Raw genomic sequence first — 22,433 nt, 5'->3', positions numbered from 1 at the left:
AGTGACTAATCTGCCTCTCATCATGATGAGTAGATTAAATCAGCCACTGGAAAACGCAGTTACATTTCCCCTTACAGCATGAGATTAAATGCCGCAAAAACTTTTAAAATAAAACTTGACAAAAATAGAAAGGATGTGATACAGCTTAAAGGAAAAGCAATTCCCTTTGTGTTTGAACTTTCTCTACATAATCCCATACGGTATTTGTAGAGCACCATTTATAGAAAATCGTCACTTAATTTAAAAAAATCAACTACACATAACTGTAAACAGACATTTACAGAAAACTAAATGTTTTAACGTTAGTTTAGTGGTGTTTAAAACCAACAGTGGAGGTCAGTGGAGTGCAAAATGCTGAAGAGGGCCTATTCACAAGTAAAAGGTTTTCTCCATTCTTCTCCTGTTTGGGATTTTTTATATATATATATATATAGGGCACTGAAGGCGAACTATCAGCTTATTTACAAATACCCAGTATTCTCAGCATTTCATTGAATTCAGTGCTGGCTGTAGAGGTCTGGTTGGGGGTTCTGTCAGTTGATTATTTTTAGCATTACATGCTTTGATAAATAAACCACAGCACTATGCTGGCCACTTTAACTGACCGGATTTGAATATTTGAATAAGTTCAGTTGCTGGATCTTAGGACACTAATTAATTTTGAAAAATTAATCCATAAAGAGGGAAAAATCCCTAAAAGAGGCCTGCTGTCTATAGTTCTCATTGATTTAATACCACAAGAGTTCAGAGGGGTTATTGCAAGATGTTTTTCTTTTTTGCAAGAAACTATTTTTCCCTTCGATGCCTTCATGAAAATTTACTGTCTTGATAACCATCCTGAAACTCCAGACCAAGTCCACATCTTCAGCTGCCCTATTAAAAGGCAAATAAAGTACTTGGAAAATTATGAAAAGATTCTTTATGTGATGCATATATGAACAGTAGTTTAGAGAGTCTGTTTACAGCAGGACATTGAGAATAACTGGTCAAGTACCTCTTCCATCCACCTCTGATGTTTATGGAACATAATCGCAGGACACAAGTTGCAAGAGATTCCAGCTTAAACAGTTTGGCAGTTACAGTACTACACTTAGGTACAAGAATACAAGAAGGACTGCATTGACATTATCACAAAAAATGTTTTAAAAGTGCTTCTCCAAATGGTTCCATGTATGGAATGCAAATACTGTACAGGTAAGAGACAGATTTCCTTCCACGAACTGTAAGTTTTTGTCAAACGTTGGTTTCTATTTGCTTGTCATTTCCACAAGAGTTTGTCTGTTCCATGTGTTCACAGTGGATGCTGATCTCGCTCGTGTCCATACTACAGTCTGACTCACAGTCTGATTGGTCCATTTGCTCAAGCGTGGTTTCTCCCTGGGGCACTCTGCTTCCATTCGGTGATAGAAGAAAAAGCGCTTCCGAGTTGAGCACGCCCGCTCTGCTTGCACACGTAACTTTTTCTTTGGCCTGCCGGATACAGTTAAGCCACTGCTGTTTGTTGAAGGAGTCATTGGCTTGGAGTGAGTGAGACTGGCTTTGAGATCCATTTTTGAAGCTGACTCTAAAGAAGTTTTTGACTGAAAGAAATAATACATATGAAAATACTGAATGCTTTGGCTGAATGGATTCTATAATAAATTAGTATATTAAAAAACAGAATCTACAAAATCTTTGACTTTTGGTGTTTTCATGCCAACAGCACATTAGACCACAGAGAAGAGTCTAGGAATTTCCTTGGTCTGTGGGGCAGTAACACAGAATACCACAAGCACCTCCAGTAATTTCTTATTGCTGGATTAAACAATTTTGGTTCTGCCACGCATGAGCTACCCATAAAGCTTTCAGGAAACCAGCAGGGTTAAGGCTTCTCCCACACTTCCATGCCTCTCCTCCTACTTCTCCGCAAAACAGACTTCCCGAACCTTCAGTGAATACTGTGCCTTGTGTCAGCTGGAGATTGCCTTATTTCCTCCATTTGTTTCACTAATAAAGAGAATACTTATAAAACACCCTCAGAAGTTTTCAAAAGATAAATGGGATTCAAAGGATTCGTGTAATAGAAACAAGCATCTTTATAATATGCTTAATTAGGACATTAACACTTACCTCCTGACATTAACACGAATAGCTGCAGTCTTAACACTGAGCACTAGTTAATTATCCGTCAGCTGAAAGACTTGGTTATGGAACAGCAATCAGCATCTCCGTAACACAAGGGAAGTCCTAACAGCTAAACCTTAAGATTTCAAAATACGCTTGCTTCTAATTTTGTGGGTTTGCCACTACATCCTACATATTCTCCCCTTCTCAGTTCAGCACAGAAGCAGGTGTGTGGAGAAGTTCCATTATCAATGCACTGAACTTTGAGAAACAATCTAAAATAAACAAGTTAAAACATAATCAGTTTGAAATAAAACTCAAGATGTTGGACGTAGATAATGTAGATTTTTAAAGAAAACGTTCTGACGTCTCACTGGCAGGTATCTTAAGGTTACAACCACCCTATATAAGCAAATAAAACAATAAAGGTGTCGTTATACTTCTCTCGTTGTTGCTGAATGCACCACGTATGGATCCACCCAATCGCACTTCTCCATCTTGCAAGTCTTCCAGCACAAGCTCCCTCACGGGGATGGGCTGCCGATAGAGCTGGTAGCAGAGCTGTTCGTTATGGGTGATAGCTCGAGTAATCACCAAGACTTCTTCAAAGAGGAAGACATGCAGTTTCTGTTAAAAATTAATAATTAAGCATTATTCCATTTTTTAGAAAATCATTAAACCCAATTTATTTAAACTCTAGATGTTATAACCTTTTGCTTTCAACAGTGAAAACAAGGAATCCTCTCTTCACGCTACTTAAAAGCCTTACGGCGCAAGAGCGTGATCCTAATTAATCTTTTCATGCTGAGGCCTTGAGCTGAGCCTGACATTTCAAAGCTCCCTCTGCAGCAGCGTGCTTAAACACATTCTTCTTTCTGACACCCCGGTTAACTTTTCTCCACTGCCTGTGTTACTCAGAAACAGGCAATCTTAGTCGTCCAATCACTGTCCAGTGAACAGTTACAAGCAATCTTCTTACAATCCACATGCTGCTCACAATCAGCTTCCCCACAGCTCTGATGCTCACAAAACTACTTCTGCTCCTACTTGGCACAAGTCACCTGTCACTATACTTAAACTATGTTCAGTTTACAATCTCCAGTGACTTCCAATAATAAACAAATTGAAAATTTGAATTCCTTTCGCTTAATATCATGCACTGAAATTATTTTTTTTTGTTTTTCGCTATCAGAATTTTCTTCCCAGTAACGAGCAGCTGCTCTGTACTGCTAAAGTTGACCTGACTATAAATAGCAATAGACGCATTATTTGCAGTTTTAAACACAAGACAGATCTTCAGATCCGTTTAGCTCACTGTCCCATCTTCCAGATGCTCATGTTTTCAGTGAACTGTAACGGAAGAGGTAATTAATAGCATAAACATTTCCCAATATGCCTTGGCAGTCTTCTGGTATTGAGAAAGTCCATCTTTATTCCATTTTCCCACAGCAGGTGCCTCATTTTATTGCCATGAATAGTCTAATTTTCTTCTCTTTGTGCCTAAGTCTTTGCAGCACACACCTAAACCTTGTGTTTGTCCCTTATTCTGCAGAGCTGTCCTCTCCTGTGTTAACGGTGACTCTGTGCAGAGTCTGGTGGACGAGTCTCCCCTTCTATCATATGCATAAACACGCTACATCGAAGCGCTCCCAATGCTGAAAAATGCTTTTAGAATCCTGCTTACTTTGCTCGGTATTTTAATAGAACTTTCATAAGCTAATGTGAAAAAAATCTTTGTTCGTTGTTTGTCCACTCAAAGTTTCTGTTGTTTCTGTGTAACCTTGGGGTTGGGTGTGTTATCTAAGAATGACTGGTTTCTCTTTGTTAATATTTCTACCAATCTATATGTTCAGGGGGGTTAGTTTTGAAAACCAAAAGCTCAGCTTATGACACTTGTCAATAGTTCAGACTCCTGAAGGCTGGAATTCACAGTATCAAATACCAAATTCCTCTGGTCAAAAAAGTGAACTTTGACTTCAACAAATAACCAAGTAAAACATTCTTAATAACCACAGCCTTTGACACATTTAAAATTTGTTAGTACATTTTGTGTGTCATTATAGACAATAGTATCACGTCTCTGAGACCAGAAATACATTTCTTTCTTCTTCTTTCCCCCGCAAGTTTTATTGAAATTTATCAGATTTACCATTTAGCCAGGATATTGTTAGGTCCCCGGAAACGACACAGACACACATAAGCTTATTATCTCCGTATACAGATAACTGACTGCTACCAAAAAGAGATGAGCTGTATGTCATAGTCAACACTTATCAACTTCCTGTGTGAGAGGATGATGTTTGTTTGTACGCTCACAGCTCTTTTAGCTGTCATGCAAAATGAAGGTATCTTTAAAAGCTATTTATGAGAAAATAATTATTCCTTACCACTCCCCTGTTGTTCTTCAGTTCACCATGACAACATACAACACGTGAATTATCAATCAATGAATCCCTTTGGCCTTCTTCAAGATAAATAAGCCTCTCCTTGTAATACTGGCATTCGGATTCACCGGTCTTTATGTTGATTTCAGCCACTATGCCCTGAATTATATTTATCTGCAGAAAAACAAAGAAAAACACATGAACTTCAGACAGTCCGATAATCAAAGCTATCTCCTAGTAATTTGAACTGTAGCTATAAGAAAATACGTTTTAAATTTACAGTATATTTCAATAATTATTTGCTGAATTTATCAGAAATCTGATATTTAACTCTTTATATCAAACTGAAATAGGCAGAATAATTCTTACATCTGTTTGTCTTAATTATCAGACATGTATTATTGTCAGCTGAAATGTGCCAATAAATGACAAAGGACAAATAATCTGCCTTAAAACTATTTATTTTAAATAGTTTGCAATTCTCTGAAAACTGCTGCATTGTAACAGACAACAAGAAACAGAAGAACTCTCAAGACGCTTATCCTGCAAAACATGCATCTAGCCCAAAACACTAAATCTTATATTTTTATTTATTATGAAAGTTACCCTCTAGAAATAAGGTAAATTAATTTTATTTTGCAATTCCACTACTTGCATATACCTACGGTTTTACAATTAAAAGCAATAATTATTTTGCCTCTGTACTCTAAAAAACATTAAGAAGGAAGCTTCGCCTTCCTATGCTCCCTATCCTGAACTTCCTCATACTGTGCAGTCTGCAAGGACCTTGAGATCAGTTTGTATGAAACTGAAAATACGGATCCTCGATGGCGCATGTGGACGTGGAGTTCTGTTGGTTTTTGTCAGCTCTAACAGAGATCATAGGTGGCTTAGACTGACCAAATTGCTCTGTTAAATAACTGGAGGCGTTGTAGGGGAATGGGCTGGGATGTACTCGTGGAAACAGATAAGAATCAAGAATCTACTGATTTTTATCAGAATATTTATCAAGGATCAGCTTGGCCCACTGTGCTTACAGCAGATCTCCAGACAGGAGCACAAACATACTTCAACCGAGCCAATCACACAGAGTTAACCTCTGTTTCCTGATTCAACCTGGCGAATACACAATTTATGAAACATCACTTCAAAGATAAACAGTGTTCTGCTGAATCAGAATACCACAAAGCTATGTGAGGTTATTGAAATATCAAGGAAAAAAATCTCATTGTCTTTCATTAAACAATTACCAAACACAAGCACTGGAAGAAAACATTTAAAATATTTTTAGAAGATATTACTAGACACTATGTAGAAACAAACCACAGAAATAATAATAAGAATTCTTTGAGATAGTTACGATTTTTGTTGGCATTTAAAAGAATATACACTATCTGTAAGGTACATATTCCCTGTGTGTATCTAAATGTGACTATCCAAGCTTTGAATTTAAACCGTAGTTCTCCAATTTTACAAGAGAAGTTGAGCTGGGCAAGGGATTTGGGGAAGTAATAGCAGAACCGCAGTGGTCAGGTACACGTGTTGTGAAACGTGCACTTTCTAAAAAAAGCAGATCTGTCAGTTGTATGTGTGTGTGTATATTTTTATATATATATACACACACATATATATGGGAAAGAACAGGAATCTGTCAGAACATCTGAAGGAGGTTCCTTTCTATTAATAATGAATTTTTAAAGCCTTGGACTTATCCCTCTGGTTTTACTTCAGAAAGCGCAACGCTATCTCAAACAAAAAAACGGAATGAAGGCAAATTTCAGCAACGTTCCTGCAGATGATAATTGATCTAGACTCCAAGGTTATGTAAGGTCTCCAGCCAGGGAATAAAACTTACCGAAACTAAGACCTGAAGAGAAATCTCCACATTTCCCAACTTAGATTAGAATGGAAAATGACATTGGAAGGTAAATACAAAACAGACATGGATCAGACCAGGGCTGTGGAAAACACCTCCTGTCCCCCTCCCCTTTTTGTTTCGGTGTCCCTTTGCTATTGAAATAGGATCTAACTGGGTGGGTGGGGCTGGATATTTCACGTATTTGTTTCAGCTGTTTGTGTAAGTATTAGCATTCCCATATTTTATGTTGTGTCCCTCATTTCACTAACTACAGTTTCCCAAAACAAACCCACACCCAACAGTAACTCACAGCTTCTTCAAGGTGCTGCTGATCTGGATGATCGTTTGGTGTGTGTCTTAAAATTTCTCTGAGTAGTAATGGATATTTAACCAAACGGCTTCTTGGGATGTCAAGGAAATTCCAAAGGTCCAGTTTGCGACTAAAAGGAGACTCTAAGCAGCGCTGCAGGAAATCTTGCACTCTGTGATCTTGTTTCTTGTGATCCAGTAAAGCTTTGGCTGCTACTTGATTGCTGCAGTAGCTATCATAGGAGTTCAGGCACGGAAGCTGAGGGAAGTAATAAATCATTCTGCAGCTGAAACAAAGCAGATTGCTACATCGAAAATTTCACGCGGATGTCAGAATTCATGCTGGTAATTTTTCAGCTGGAAATTTATCGACGATAATGTCTCCAACATATATAAGGCTTACAAGAGTCCTCTGACAATCTTGTTCATCATTTAAATTATTTAGAAGCACTAGCTCATCTCTCAGTTCCTAAAGGTCTCCAATATTAATCCAAAGCATGAAAAATACCCGTGACTTAAGACTGAGCACTACTTAGTGCAGACAATAGTTGAACACAGAATTCTGGTTTTAATTACAAATAGTGTTGTTGTATTAAACAACACTCATCTCCTGAGTAGCAAAAGCTTTAAAAACAACATCCTAGTCTAAATCTTTTCATGGAAAATCCCTGAAAAGACAAAATGTCTCCATGTCTCTAAATAGTTGCCTTCCCTTTTAAATACATTGAGAATATATTTTCGACATGTTATGCTAGATATGGAAAGAAAATTGTCTGATATAGACTATGTTGCAGCTCCAAACTGAAGTCCCCGAATTAAGTACTCTGCCTTACCCAGCCCACAAGGATATGGCCAACGTGTTCTGTTGATCCATCAGGTTTCCTGATTTCTTGAAGTCGCCTAAGAAGATCTGATTGTGATGAAAAAAGAGAAACTTCACTTAAACAGGATGCCTGTAAGTGCAATAGTAACACAGACAAGGACTATGTGAGGCTCACCTTCATGTAGAGGAATTAGAGAGTCCAATGTTCCAAAAATTTGGTTCAATTCTTGCTCTGTCATTATGGAAAGTTTAAGCATTGGGTCATGATAAGCCTGAAAAGAAAAAAGGGGAGCGCTGTCATTAATCTATCAGCAGCAGCTGAAATATTAGTGATCACATTGAAACATTCTCAGCGATTGTTCTATTTTCACATACAGGGAACTTTAAAGTTTCACAACCACATCCTGAACTATCAATTTAAAATTAAAACAAAACAAACAAAAAAAGCAGCACATTTAAGTGTTTCAGAAAGAATGGGAAAACAGAAATAGGTTTTAGGTTTTTCTTCTTCCTCTTACTCTCTTAACAATTACAAAAAGGAAGGATTATTTGAAAAATGATATGAACCAATGAATACTTTTTTTGTTGTGGGGTTTTTTTAAAAACAGACCTTTTTTGCTAATTTCAGATCTTCTATCAAGTCTTCTTCTCCCTGGGAAAGTTCAAAGATAGCCTGTAAAAAGAGACAGAAATATTACAAAATATATTTATTTAATCTATACTCAAGTTACTGAGCTGATGATGTATTCTGAACAGCTGTCTTAATACCATGTAGCAGAATTTCTCTCCTAAATCCAGTTGCAAAAATCAGGCTTTATTCCATAGCTACAGAATCACGTACAGTATTTTCTAAAACAAAGCTGTATCAGATAGATCATAAAATGCTTCTCTGAAACAGCCACAGAATTTGTTGGTCAAATGGATGTGTTTCCAGACGGGGGAGCTCTATTCAGTGTGACATTCTGCCTCAACTAACTCTCAATTGTTTACACAACTATTTGTATGGAAGTTCCTCTTTAAAATACTGCTTTGATAGCGAGCACTTTGATTCGGGTACCATTTTTTTGTTGTGAAGGCAAGCTCCACTTACTTAACTGTCAGCTCATGTTAGTTAGCTCTCTTGAAGCAGATTTGAGACTTGAAAGCTGGCAGATTAAAAATAACCACCACCCTAATAGACTGGCTTAGCAAGATACCACTGCACTTACCTACTGCATGACTTCATGCTAACCCGGGTACAGTGAACGCTCACGACATTTTGGTCAGTTAGAATTACTGACTTCAGAGTCCAGGCTTTCACCCTGCGTAAATCACGGAAGAACATCTCCAGCCAGTGCAGATTCTCCCAGCCTGGTAACATGCGTTCACCGCAGGCCTGACATAGTGCGAGTTAACTGACAGTGCCCACGTGGAAGTGCTGCAGATACTCAGCTGAGAGACGCAGCGTAAGAACCAACAGAAAGCAGAAACCTCTTGCAAAACTTCCTGGAACACAGCTCATTTATTTGGGTGCTGTCAAGGGTCCTGGCTTCTGCCCCGAGACAATAGTGGCTGTTATGCCATGCCAACAGTTTCTACAGTTTATTTTTCAATAAGCTGCCTTTGAAGTTCTCAGTTTTAAAAGTCACTTCCTATGAATTCTTGTACAATGTTAAAATCTGCCCAAGAAATGCTTGATGTTACTGCTTGATTTATGACTCAATCTCTGAAGTATTCTCAGAGAGATTGTTATAACCTTTGTTGATACTGCTAGAAGTTTCTTTAGGAAAAAAAATTTCTTGATTCCACAGGAGCTCTGCCATTGGCTGGAACATGACCTATTTAGAATCTGTCAGGTGTAATACATTAAGATCACTGATGTACTTTTTTTTTGCTTTGGAAAATGCATCTTTTGATCGATATTTCATCTTTCTAGAACTGAAACCTTTCTCAAAGGCACTCTTTTCCAACAAGGGAAGTGATTGTGCACTTCTGTGCTTACTATCGCTTGAGGAATATCTGTTCCTGAAATAGCAGGCTCAGTACTACTAGAACAACAAAATGAACCATCAAAATAGCAACCATTGCTACAGAAACTGTCATACAGAACATGTACACACAGGCAGCCAATCACAGTAAAATATACCTCAGTATTTTCACATTTAAGTTAATAGAATGAACTGATTTTAAAAAAGAATATATATTCATTTAACAGTTTGAATTATAAAGACTAGGGATGGAATTCTGCTTCTAGTGGAGCGGTGACATTCGAGGGCTTACTAGCATTCCTCAACTCCATGCTTTAAAGATGACCTTTGAACATTAAATTTATGGTAAAAAAAAGTAGCACCGTACCTCTTGACGCTTAATTTCTTTAGATGTAAGCATGTGATTGACACAAACATCAAAGGTCTCGCTCCACAGTTTGCTGTCTCTCCGCTTTGTGTTAGTAGGGGCCATATTTCGAGACCATGGTCGTGGGCTGCACAAATCTGGGCGACTGTCACTACGGAAACTGATAGAACGCTACAAATAATATAGAAGAATAGGTTTTTATTGTTACAACGGTTTTACAGAACACATTTTTTTCCTAAGGAATTTATATATACAGTTCAGTACAATAAACAAACACTATCTAGTTAGTTTTTACTGTGAACTGAATAGCAATGTTTGGTACTGGGAATGTAAGAGAATGAGCTACAGGGAGAACGGCAGAATGGCCCAGCGCGCTAATGTAACCGATCAAACACGAAGTCTAACTTCAGTAAAGAGACTGGAATTACTCACGCATTACACATACCTGCCTCATGAGATCCCCAATATTTAAAAATTTAGAATTAATGCAAATTTTAGAGACAAAAATAGTATTAATACTTTTTTGGTTCATTTCGAAAGAATGATTCAATTGTTAAACAAATTCTGTAAAGCTAGAACAAGAAAATCTGATACAGAAGATGAATTTATCAACTGAAAGTCAACAGAATTGTTGGGGTTTCTTTACTGTGGGGGGGGGGTGTTGTTCAACGATGTCTGTACTCAGAAACAATACATCCTACCTCAAGGATATAAAATGAAAATATGCATCGTACCAAACACATATTAATGGTTTAAGAAAAAAAAAATGTTTTCTGAGTTGGGCAGAAAGAAGGTTCATAAAGTAGTGACTGCCCTTCAAAACCTTACCTCTTACAAGTGTCTTTCCACCTGCTGGCAATATTGGTTTTGCAGGATTTTTAAATCATTAAAGATTTTTTTGTTATAATCATTCCAGTTATGTTCATAAGCAGGATTAAATAATAGTGCTATAATGCTCTAACTGACCAAACTGGTTTTGATGCATGGAGAAACCTATCAGCAGGTAACATCCTGCCTCTTCAGATGTCTAATGAGATCAAGAAACCAATTCCGATAGAAAGGTGTGAAATGGGTATCTGACTGAAAAGAACAATCGCATTATCTTCAAAGAAAAGGTATGTCAACATTCAGATTTTAATGTTTATGACAAGCAACAAGCCAGAGTCTTTCCTCATCACTTCCTTCTACTTCTTAGCATTTGCAGAAAGGCGTTAAGCAATCCCTGCTAGCAGACAGCAAAATGGGAAACACTAGTATTGTATCCTACTGCTGTAGGATCTCTACTGAGCTGTCGCCTCCTAGCTGTGGTGATGTGCACCAGTGTCTCTGAATCTGTTATGCGGTCTGGTCTTAAACGTCAATGAAGAGTCAAATTTTCAGTGCGACGTGAGTGTTCTACTTGCCTGTAGACTCTTAGCAAGAGTTCAGACTAAGGACAGAGACTTTATGCTCTCACTGTGCTACTTGAAAAGATTCCTTTCTTGCTTCATTAAAATTAGAGGCTTCTTTTTGAGATCCTACTTCTGAAATGCCTTGAGTATTTCACATTGTTGAAATACTTAAATTTTTGTTGTTATTTAAAATCTGCCTTGCATAACACAATTGTCTTTCAATTGCCTTGGGCAAGAATATTTAAAATAAAATAAATTCTCTTCATTTCCTGGTTGAAAGTAGCATATACAAAGTATAATATTTGAAATTCTCCTCTGAAGATAAAAGCCCATGAAACACAGACAGTGCCTATAAATACAGTATGTTTTTAAAATACCAGAAGAAGTTTTTAACTATAAATGGTGCCTTTCAACAGAAGCCATTTTGAGCCTTACCTGGAACTGACAAAACCCCTAAAAATAAACACACACAGGTATGTACACCAGTCTCCCAAAACTCTGCAAGTCAGATGCTAGTCGTCTTGGAGAGTTTAGCTAAAGAACCACACCTGAAATCACATGCTTAATTTACACTGGCTACTCTGATGAGTCACGGAATCCTTTACTGTCGCATGCAGATGTACAGATCAGGGGGACAGGGCAGGTGCGTGGCATCCACCAGTCACCACCCCTGCGGATGCCGCCAAGCAGAACAGCTGTCGTTGCATGACCCGAGGCAGGATGTCCCTGTCCATGCACCCCCACAGGCACCGACCAGCAGTTTTCTTCATTAGTGTAAAACGTTCCTTTAAGGACTTGAAATGAAAGGCACCAGACAGAAGGATTTTTAAAGTAAATGCCTTGATTTTGAAAGGTTTTAACAAAAAGTCATGTATCATGTCATAAAATGGCATGCACCCGCAGCAGCAAACTGAAATTACAAACAGCCTGTTGAGAGAAGTAAGCTTTTACACCCACACTGCCAGTAATGTTTCTTTTCCGCTGCATGAGAACACCCGATACTACTCTCCGCAGCTCTCCACTGTCCTCCACGGGGCAGAAGGGGCACAAAACGACTGAAAAAGAAACCACACTCCCCAAAACCCTGCTTGCTGAGCGTCTTTGCTACCTGGACACAGTAAGTATATATTAGATTTTCCTCATATATCAGCTTTTTAATTAACCAAAGTGCACCTTGCTTAATATTAATGAGAAACATTGGATTAAGGGTATTTATTACTGGAAAGGGACAGAAATATTTTGAGGTGTCATTTAACAATGAGGACAGATTTCACCTCAAGAGCAAGTGGTTTCTTTGCCACATTTTCTTCTTTTATACACTAACACAGCAAAGGCAAAACCACTGATCGACTTATCCTGGAATCACACACTTCAGTGTGGAATCCAAGCTTCTTCTAACGTACCATCTTCTCCTTTGCATACATGCTGTAGAAATTGGCTTGTAAAGCTGGGAAGAGACAAACTAATAGATCACCAGGAAAATACTATTTAATGCTAAATGTCATACTTTGTCCCTTGAGAGCTGAGCGTACTTGCATCATCGCTGACAAGAATAGAAATGAGATGTAAATCTGATAGATCAGCCTAACTAAAGAAAACCCCAAATAAACAATACATTATTTCAATAAAACTCGGTGATAGTTTAAGATAAATGTTCAACATCAGTTTAACCATCTCGGTGGTGATACTTTACCCAATTTCTTCAAATAAACAGACCCATTTGAGTTTAGTGGAATAGAGCCCTAACCTGAAGAAACTTTTAAAATCAAGTTTAAAGGCACTCTGATGGTATCTTTGGTTGGTACTTGCCATGAAGGGCGGGGGGGAGAGAAAGAAAAAGCAGTAGTCATGAGATAGAATCCTGTGAAGGAATTGTGGAAATGCTACTCTGACATTCCTACATCTTGAGTCTTTTAAAAATATTTTGCCAGTTTCTGGCTTCCTAAAAAAACATGTCCATACTGGTTAAAAAATTATGTCCACCCGGGATTATTAAAATTTTCATATAATTCCAAAAACTGAAGGAGCTGAGGAAGAATCCTGCCTCAACTCCTGATTTTGTTTACTGTATTTATCTGACTGCAATAGCTTTCACTGGTTGTTCCAAGACTGTTCCTATGAAAGGTACGTGTGTCACTGATAATTCATGCAATTAACAAACCTTAATTTGTGCGGCAGTAGAGCGAACAGCTCCACATACCGGGAAAAGGCCACTACAGATTAAAGTCCTCGCATTCAGAACTGATGTGAAAAAGAGTTTGTCTTAAGGGTTTTTAGAAATTTCTGGTATCCTGAGATAAATAGAAATACTTTTGACTCCCTACTTAAATTCAAGACACGCTGATGAAAACTGAGGTTGCTGAAGAAGCCAGCCAGACTTGAATTTCTCTCTTCAGTATCAGTTTGAGTTCTTTTTCTGATCTGATTTTCAGCTTTTAAGCCAAAGAGCACAGCTGTGAATAAGAGCAAGCAGAAACAAGCAGATCTTCATAATCACTAGTCTAGCATGATGCCGACTGAAAATACAGCTATGAAAATAAAGTGCCTTTCCAGGTGAATAAACAAAAAAGAATACCTGCTTAGCATTCAGTGTCCTACAGACAGACAGGCAGACTGTCAGACAGGAAGCTAATAGCATCAGTCAGTCTACAGTGCTCTATGGGGGTTTTTTTACTTGGAATCCTTGCAAAAAATAACGACAATAATGTGGAAAATTGTAATAAACTTAGAAGACACACACACAAAAGAAGAAAAATACCTCTATAATAAATAAAATAAGCAAAACATGAAAAGTTGCTAAGAACGTATCTTCAAAGACACTGAAGTGTTTCTCTTCTACTTTATATTAATGGGCTTCCTGCATGCGGGTTGAAGTTACATGTACAGAGGTAAGGAAAGTTACAGACAATAAACTTTTTTTTCCCTCTTACATGAATCTTCCATTCAGACAGAATATACAAGAAGATTTGTTTGAAATGCCATAAAGGAAACTCAGAGTTTTCTAATGCCTTTTGTTGGAGGAATAAAAGGAGCTGCTGGAGTAGTCTTTTTGGTTGGATGTTCTGCTGGCTTTGTTTTGGTTCCTTTCAGGGGAAGAAGTTGTTTATTTTGGATGTTGGGGTGATGTTAATAGTTTTCTTCATTTTACAGACACAGAACATCCAGCAGCAATGCAAGAAAAAACACGGGTTTTGACTGAAATAACAATGAAGATACATAGAAGTTCATCCAGTTAAAAAAAAAAAAGAATTTTCCTTTTTATAGGTATTACACCATGAAAAAAAAATCCTGCTTTATACTGTTCCACAGGACACGGTGACAGCTATGACAATACATAATAAAGTAACAAAGCCAAACGTGCTTCCCAGAATGTTTCTAAATAATTCCAAATGGGGCACCTGAGTGGAGGAAGGTCAGTCTTTTTTTTTTTTCTCCTCTGTTCTATTGTTGCTGACAAAGTCAGATAAGAAATCAATTTACAGCCAGCCATGAAGGAGGCTTTGCCAGACGTCACCAGCATCCATCCTGTAGAGATGGATTCAGACCTACTGGACAACAGACACGCTGACTTCTCATCACAGCCCTTTCAAGCACATAGTTACTTAGAGGAGATGGTATGAGTAACATCACTGTTCCATCTGCTCAGCAGCAGACAATTCAAATATACACTTACAATCAACACGAACAGAACAAGACCAAAATGCTTGCGACAAAGACACTGTTTTCCCTCCTATTTTTGTCAAAATTTGCCCTGAAACAGAGTCATGGAGCTCTCATCCCAGGAAGCTGCTACTACACGCATGAAAGGATAGTTTGTTTCAGACATTCACTACGGAATGATAGCGTAGGTACTTCAACGAGGACAACAGCTGCCCAAGGCTGCGAAAAGGGAAGCACCACGCTCAGAAGCAGTTTAGCCAAAAATTAATTCACTTTCCACACTCCTCACAACTGGAACTAATATAGGCCTTTCAGAGTCAGGCCAATTTTTTTCCTGGAGGCAGACTATGGAGAAGATTTATACACCCCGGGGAAAACAGGCATCTCTGCTCCAGTCACGCTATAATACACCTTCTGGATCAAACCCAGACTGAGGAGAGTTCAGCCATTTCGCCTTTCCTCCAAGCCCACATGGACAGGCAGGTTTTTCATGCACGTGTCTGCACTTTCAAAATCACAGGAACCAAGCACAGGAAAGCCCATGTTGAAGAAACCCTGTAATATCTGCTTTGTAGGTAACTACCCCTACAGAAAAATGGGGTTCTTTCCCATGACTTTTTACTTATGTGTTATAAGACTCCTAGCTCTAAAGTTTTACTTCTTTCCTCCTCGAGATTGGTACTTCAGTATTGTTCTAATTATGCTTATTTTGATTAAGTAATATTTTTAATAAATTCAAGATATTTTTATATTTCTGCTCATCAAAGAAATCAGGCTGTGAAATTCTTTTCTTTAGATCTCATACATGCTTTCTTACACAAACTGTTTTGAAGAGGAAACATCCGGCTTTCTAGGTCAGACCCATAGCAGTGCTGCAGCTCCCAACATTCGCTGCTCATGGTAACCATCGGTAGTTGAGCACCCAAACATTTTCCAATCTCTAGGTCTGAAGGCATGAGTACTCTATAAACTAAAGTTCCAATAGTTTTCTTACTGGTAATCAAAAAAAACACATTAATTAGGTGGATAGAAAAGTGTTTTGAGGAGAAAGTTTGGAGTTTTTTCTCCATTGACTCGACTCTGTGGTCACGCGTTGTCTGCACTGCAGCGATGTGTGTGCGTGCGTGTGAATCGCATCAGCGCATTCACTGCGGTTACCTGAAGTGTCTGGCTGAAGCGCTTCAACGGAGTGGCTCGAACGGGAGGAATGAGACTCGCTAGTGATGTAACTCTGGAAAGAGGCTTGACCCGCTTGTTACTGGGCTCCTGTAGCAGGGGGAGGAGGACAAGGGAAAGGAGAAAAACCGGGGGGAGCGTGAGCATAATCAGATAAACACTGCTAACAGTTTTGCTGATTTTCCAAAGAAGCATTTGTTAAAAGCAAGACTGTAAACCTGGTATATAATTAGGGGAGTAAATACACGACAGCAATTTTAAACGCTGACACTGACAGATTTCTCTTGGCTGGTACATACAGATCCTGGAAACAGCTGAAAAATGTAATGATGAAGTTGGCACGGCTGGGAGCAGGGGAAAGGAGGAAGGTAAAGAAAGACTAGATCATTTTATTACACTAACTCATTCTTAAAAGAGAAATTTTCAGCAGTGCTCTGCAGCTAACACATGAATTTTATTCCAGAAAACATAATTTAGAAATCTCTAACTGTAATTGTCTTTTGACTGCATGTTCCTATGGAAACACTTATATATACACACACATTAATAACATGCTTACATATATTTAATTTTTGCATAAAATAAAGGAAAATTAAACTAAAATCTAACATAAAGCATTCAATTTAATTTTTTTCATATACTTTGAATAGCACTTACAGTAGTACATAACCACTTCAATATAATGTGCCAGTTGTGCTGCAGACATAAAAGAAACCAAACCCAACCAAACTCCACATTAACAGAAATTGTAACACGAGAAAAAAGTTACTACAAATACATAAAAATAGAACAGTTACCCTTGGCTTCCTAACCTCCATCTGACACTTAATGGATCTTGAACAGCACATGCAAAAGGCAACTTTTGAAGAAAAAGAGCCAAACCTTCCACGTGAGGTTAAAAAACCCCATCCAACATCATATTTCAAGGACATCCTAAAGCAGTCCATCTTTCTTTTTCAGCCATGCTTATAAGTTTGTGTAGGCTTGCTCTGCCTCCAATTTCCTAGACATAGCTTTAAGAAAATGAAGCATGCCTGTTATCCTTTTGTTCAGAAAGCCAAATCCTTCTGCAAATAATGCAGATTTGTCATCCTTCTTGATTCAAAAAAATAGTAAGTCTCAGCAGTGATGATCACATTCTGTGTTACTGGCAAGAAAAATTATCTTCCATCAGTACAGCCACAGAGGAAAGGTGAGAAGCAGCTACATATTTAATTTACTTCTCAGCAGGCAGACCAGGAAATCCATAAATGCCAGGTGAGATGAGGGACAAAGTATTTAACCCTCTAGCAAAAATAATGTATTCCATCACACATGAAACCTGGCATTAAAGAATTTTAGCAGCCTAAATCAAGTTGCAGCCTAATCTTCACCATTGCACTGCTATCCCTGTTTCTTCCTTTTCAACAACCATGTCTTTGACACGGGTTTTTGAAGGAGTATTTTTTTACGTCATTGCAGCACCACTCGCATACTTATCTACAGCATCACCATCCTCCATCCACCCCTCAAAAACAACAAGAAAGATCTTTGAGATTCCACTGTAATTCTTCTCTACCTGGTGGATCTGCCATCAGCTGTTTCACGTTGCTCAGAATGCCAGTCCTGGTGCACAAATAATATCCCATGGCTGCTTGTTAACGGATCGTGCTGCACTGCAGTGAAAGGACACAGAGTCCCAGACAGACCATCGGGCAGTGCCATTACAGCAGCTTTACTAGCAGCTCTGCCTTAGCAGCAAAGATTACATATCACACCCCGAACGCAAAACCTGGAAATCCAGATTATATGGACTTTCCAGAGGACAGGGAGAGGGGGATTAGGATTAATAGAAAAAACATCTCCTCCTTTACCACTGTATCCTTTACCTCACCACTTTGCTGCTATGGGTATGTTGTTTTTTCGAAAGACATAACTCATGCAAAAAAGCACAAATTTCATCTCTGCATCATCATAGCCATATCCTGCTTTCTGGAAGTTAAATGCTCCCCATAGTCTTACAGACTTCTTCCACACACACTGTGATCTAGTCTCAGTTTTGTAGTCTTTCAGTCTTCTAGCAAAACTAAGCCCAGAAACCCCCGGATAATTTTTGATAATTGGATTATCTTTGCTAATTTTTCACAAAACCAGATTTCACTGTATCTCTGCAGCATTTCATTTGAGTATGTTGCAGAAAAACTTGAATGAAACTTCCTGAGTGGTATTTAAAATTAAGTAAGGAACAGCAAGTCAGTCTGTCCTTATTTGTGTCTGACTGCAGATGAAGTCTATCAGTTAGTACCCAAAGCCAGCAGGCTAAGCACTCAGACCAGGATCTGATTTGCTCTGTGGTGTGGGGCACATCAAATAACCTTGAAGAAAATCAGCCTGAGTAAAAAGAATGGAAATCAACTTCTTTATCTTGAAGAGTGAGAGGAAGTGAAAAAAGGAAATATTATTTCCCCTTCTTCACATCAGACAGCTCAAAGGCTCTCTGGAGCCTGCTCTGTCTCCTAGCCAAGGATGCCAACAGTTCCAGGGGAAACACAGTAGATCTCTCACCATCCCTTTCAACCTCCCACATACATTTAAAGGAGAAAAATGGTAAGGCAGTGAAACTTTTACTGATTTTTATGCTTCAAAACTCTACTGAGAACAGAAAACGATGTTAAAGGAACTGCCAGAGTTCACCCACCATCAAAAACCACTGAGCTCTTCTAGAGCTTCTTGCTGTAAGCCACCAGAGGTCAGCATTTCTCCCAGTAGTCAAAGGAAAGCCAGATAATGGGCTGAGAAGGTCCCACCCCCTGTGTCAGCACCCCACTTGAATTCCTCATGCACTGTATCATATTCTGATCTCACACTGAAAAATCTGATCAGAATTCCAAACAGCTAAACATGTAGTTCAAATTAGGAATTCAATTTTATTACAAGAGATCAGCACTATTACACGATTATCTCCAATAGAATCACTTTAGCAGTCTGAGGCTTACACCTTTACCAGTGAAAGTGAATCTTGTTAATCATAAGTTCTTAATTACAGGGAAAACTTTCCAAACCCTTCTAACATGATTTTCACCCTGCATTAGAAACTGTCTGGTAGGTTAAGATACCTAGCTGGAAACAAAAACTCACCAAACCTCGGTGCTGCAGGTGTCATCACCTTCAGACAAAACTAACAACAGGAGCAATCAGCACTGAGTCACCTCCTCCATTGTGGAATAATAAAGTTTGTGCAGGTAAGGCTTTGACTGTGCAATGAAAATATAGCACTACCGGGGCAGTTCTGAAACTGTGAGATACATTGAAACTATTAAGACACTCGATCACAATATTTCTGTTGCATGGTCTATGTCCATTCTGCCTCTGCCTCCCCTTTCATCAATACTTCACTGTCACCTCTCAAACCAGCACCACAGAGAAGGTGAACAAACTATTGAGACCAATGATCTGGACAGAGAAAAAACAAATGGTTGTTTTTCTCACCAAGGGCTCCGTTCTTCACAACCAACAGATCAGAGAGAGTGCGTGGACTCTTCTGCTGTACACGGAGATACTGACTGAATCTGCAGTTACACGTTAGTCCAATAAGATCAGGGAGCTGCATTCCAGATGCTGCTTGCCAAGCCTCTTCAATTTATTCTTTTAAAAAATAAGTAAATAAAACTGCTTGCAGTTAGGAACACCTAGCACGTGTTCATTATTTTACTAACGTGTCTCTGAAAACAAAGTACCTGATTTTCCAGTTAACCAGGGGTCCCAAAATCATAAAATCTTTAGGGGTATGAATGTAAGCACACAGGAACGAAGGCCTGTGTGACTCCAGTGTCTGTCCAGCATGAAGAGGCTCCAGTAAGGACGTACTGCCCAAGCTGAATGAACACCAGATTCCACGGCTGTACCTCTGAGCATGCTCAGAAGGCTCAGAGCTACCCAAAGTCATCACTCCTCCTTCCCTCCTGATCCCCCTCCCAGCTCAGGGAACTTAGAAGCAGACAGGATTGAGAGATATGATTTAGTGGCTGGATCCACTTTCAACAGCCATCACCTGTCCAGACTGGGAATTGGACCAACTTACGCCAGAAAAAATTCAGGAGTTACGATGTTTTGCCTGGCCTTTTAAAGTTGTTATTACTGCTATTGAAAAATACTTTCAGAGTTTTGAAATTATAAAATGTTAGACTGCATTTTCAGAGTCATGAAGGCTTGCCAAAACAACAGGGGAAGTAAGTCAGAACACAAAAGATCCAGACTACAGTTTGGCAGAGTTTCCAAAACGTGGAGCTGGTATATGTGAACAAGTAATGTTAATCTGACAGGGCTTTAAATTTGATATAAGGCTAAATAAAGCTGAGGGAAACATGAGTGCAGGAACTTCAAAGGCAGAACAGTAAAGGGAAGTCAAACTAAGACCTGACTAGGCTAGAACAAAGAGCAGATGGCTTTTGGAGGGAACTGTATATTTGAACTCAAGATGACTTTGGTAACATTTGAATTCAGAAAGCAGAAAGTTAAGGCTGGAAATGCCGTGTATATAGCTTCAGCTACAGTGCTACCAGGAAGCCATACCCTTCTGAGGAACTTCTGCCAACTCCCTCTTCAGTAAAATTTGAGTCTCTTTGCTGTGCATAACCGAATAAGATGTCACTTTTTAAATCTGTACTATAGTCATTTCAAAATTACATCATCTTGTCAAAAAGGTAACATTTAGATGATTATTTTGTGCTCTAACACGCATGGATTACCATTCAACAGCCTGAATCTTAGCACACAGAGCACCCATTCCTGGGGCAAGCTAAGCATTCCACACCCACAGAAACATGTTAAAGCAGAAGACCCTTCGAAAAATCAGGCATTTATATCAGTTGCAATGTACTGACAACTAAGTTGATATTATTTGTATTTCTTCATTAGTGAAACCAGCACCTAATAATTGGATATATTGTATCTGATAACACACGACACAGACACAAAAGCTTCTAGGAGGCTATTTGGGAAAAGAAGCTAATACTTCTCGTGTTCTTCATCCACAAAATAAAACAACTCTTTTTGTTACTATATGTAAAGAATGGAATTTTCCCAAAGTTCAAAGCAGAGTGAGTTAAAATCCATTTAATAACATTGATTAGTTTTCTACACACTGTTATTCAAGAAGGCCACCCAACGGCTTAATTATCACACTTTGATAGATAAATTACTCTAGCAAAAGACTGGATTGAATTTTCTAACTAACAGAAGGAAAGGAAACAACAAGAACAAGGCCAGGTTCCCTTTATAATGCCCTAATAACAGCAGCACCAATGACTGGATAACACACAGCGAAGAGCACTGAGTAGCATTCTAGACCCGTATAAAAGGTCTTCACTTGTTCAGCACCTCACTTCAAAATTCTTGTACTCTTCGCTCTGACCAGCTCAGCCACTGATCTCCTCCCAGTGAACAGTGAAAGAAAATGTATGCTCACTGTTGGTATGATTGTTTTTCCACAACTCCCATCTCTTATCAGAAACTTCAGCAACAGTCTCCATGTCGGAAAACTCGTGCTGAATTTGACAAACAAGGGAAAATATTTCCCTGAGGGGTCATTACACTTGTGCCTTCAGCCCATGCACAGCACTACTGTGACCACATTGTGTTAATTTTTCTGATTGCATTTAAAAACAAACTCAATAAAAGGAATTTACAGAGATTTTTAAGGCAACCAGAAGGTAAGTTTTGTGTGAAAGCTGGTACAGAATCTTGGCATAAATGTTCTCCATTTACCTTCAAAGGCAAACTAACCTTCTCTCAATGCACATAGAAACCAGCTGAAACTGGCAATGCTTGTTAAAAACATCCTAACTGGAGTTCAACAAGTTCCAAGATAATTGTTTAAATAGGAATTCTAGATTTGGGGTTGCTAACTTGCTTGAAATTTTGTAAAAAATGCACTTTGATGCACTTTCTGTTTGTGAATCAAGAGCACCAGGTAACCAAAGCATCCACTCTGTGCTAGGAGAACATTTGTTAGTGCAAAACATTTTAACTTAAATTAGTCTCAAAAGAGTTAACAGTGTAATAAATGGAAGACACCATAAATTGAAACAGTACAGTAACCTTTGTTTCAAACCTAATTCACAAGCAGTGCCAGCAAACTAAAACAAAATCATTTTGTTTCAGACTTCATGTAACAGACTAAATTTCCATACTCCTATATTTTAAAGGTTATTAAGTTTTAATCAACTTTGTAAGGGTACGTCAATATTTGTCATGGCAGGATGCCCAACTTTATTATTTTTATTAGTCTGCTACTAGTTAAATTGGCCTGCGATTAAACAGTTCTAATAAATGCCCCAAAAACTTGGAGTTTAATAAAAAAATTTAAAAAAAAAATCAAACTCTGTTCCACAGGATGTTATCAGTGTTTAACCTTC

At 38.5% G+C, this 22,433-nt stretch overlaps 1 protein-coding gene across 1 annotated transcript in view; it reads right to left on the bottom strand.

The window, feature by feature from the left end:
* Positions 1-853: 853 nt before the first annotated feature.
* The window catches only part of ARHGEF3 (Rho guanine nucleotide exchange factor (GEF) 3), a 26,971-nt gene continuing 5,391 nt past the window's right edge, over positions 854-22,433 (bottom strand). The window contains exons 2-10 of the mRNA XM_010145064.1: positions 16,021-16,128; positions 9,812-9,982; positions 8,088-8,150; positions 7,653-7,749; positions 7,488-7,564; positions 6,656-6,913; positions 4,491-4,661; positions 2,544-2,730; positions 854-1,580 (exon numbers count right to left, since the gene is read on the bottom strand). Coding sequence (XP_010143366.1) covers positions 1,234-1,580; positions 2,544-2,730; positions 4,491-4,661; positions 6,656-6,913; positions 7,488-7,564; positions 7,653-7,749; positions 8,088-8,150; positions 9,812-9,982; positions 16,021-16,128 — 1,479 coding nt within the window. The 3' untranslated portion in view covers positions 854-1,233. The remainder of the gene's footprint in view (positions 1,581-2,543; positions 2,731-4,490; positions 4,662-6,655; positions 6,914-7,487; positions 7,565-7,652; positions 7,750-8,087; positions 8,151-9,811; positions 9,983-16,020; positions 16,129-22,433) is intronic.

This window comes from Buceros rhinoceros, unplaced genomic scaffold (assembly GCF_000710305.1).
Source record: "Buceros rhinoceros silvestris isolate BGI_N320 unplaced genomic scaffold, ASM71030v1 scaffold19671, whole genome shotgun sequence".
Taxonomy (NCBI): domain Eukaryota; kingdom Metazoa; phylum Chordata; class Aves; order Bucerotiformes; family Bucerotidae; genus Buceros; species Buceros rhinoceros.
Note: the sequence above shows the minus strand (reverse complement) of the source record. Positions and strands in the feature narration are given on the sequence as shown.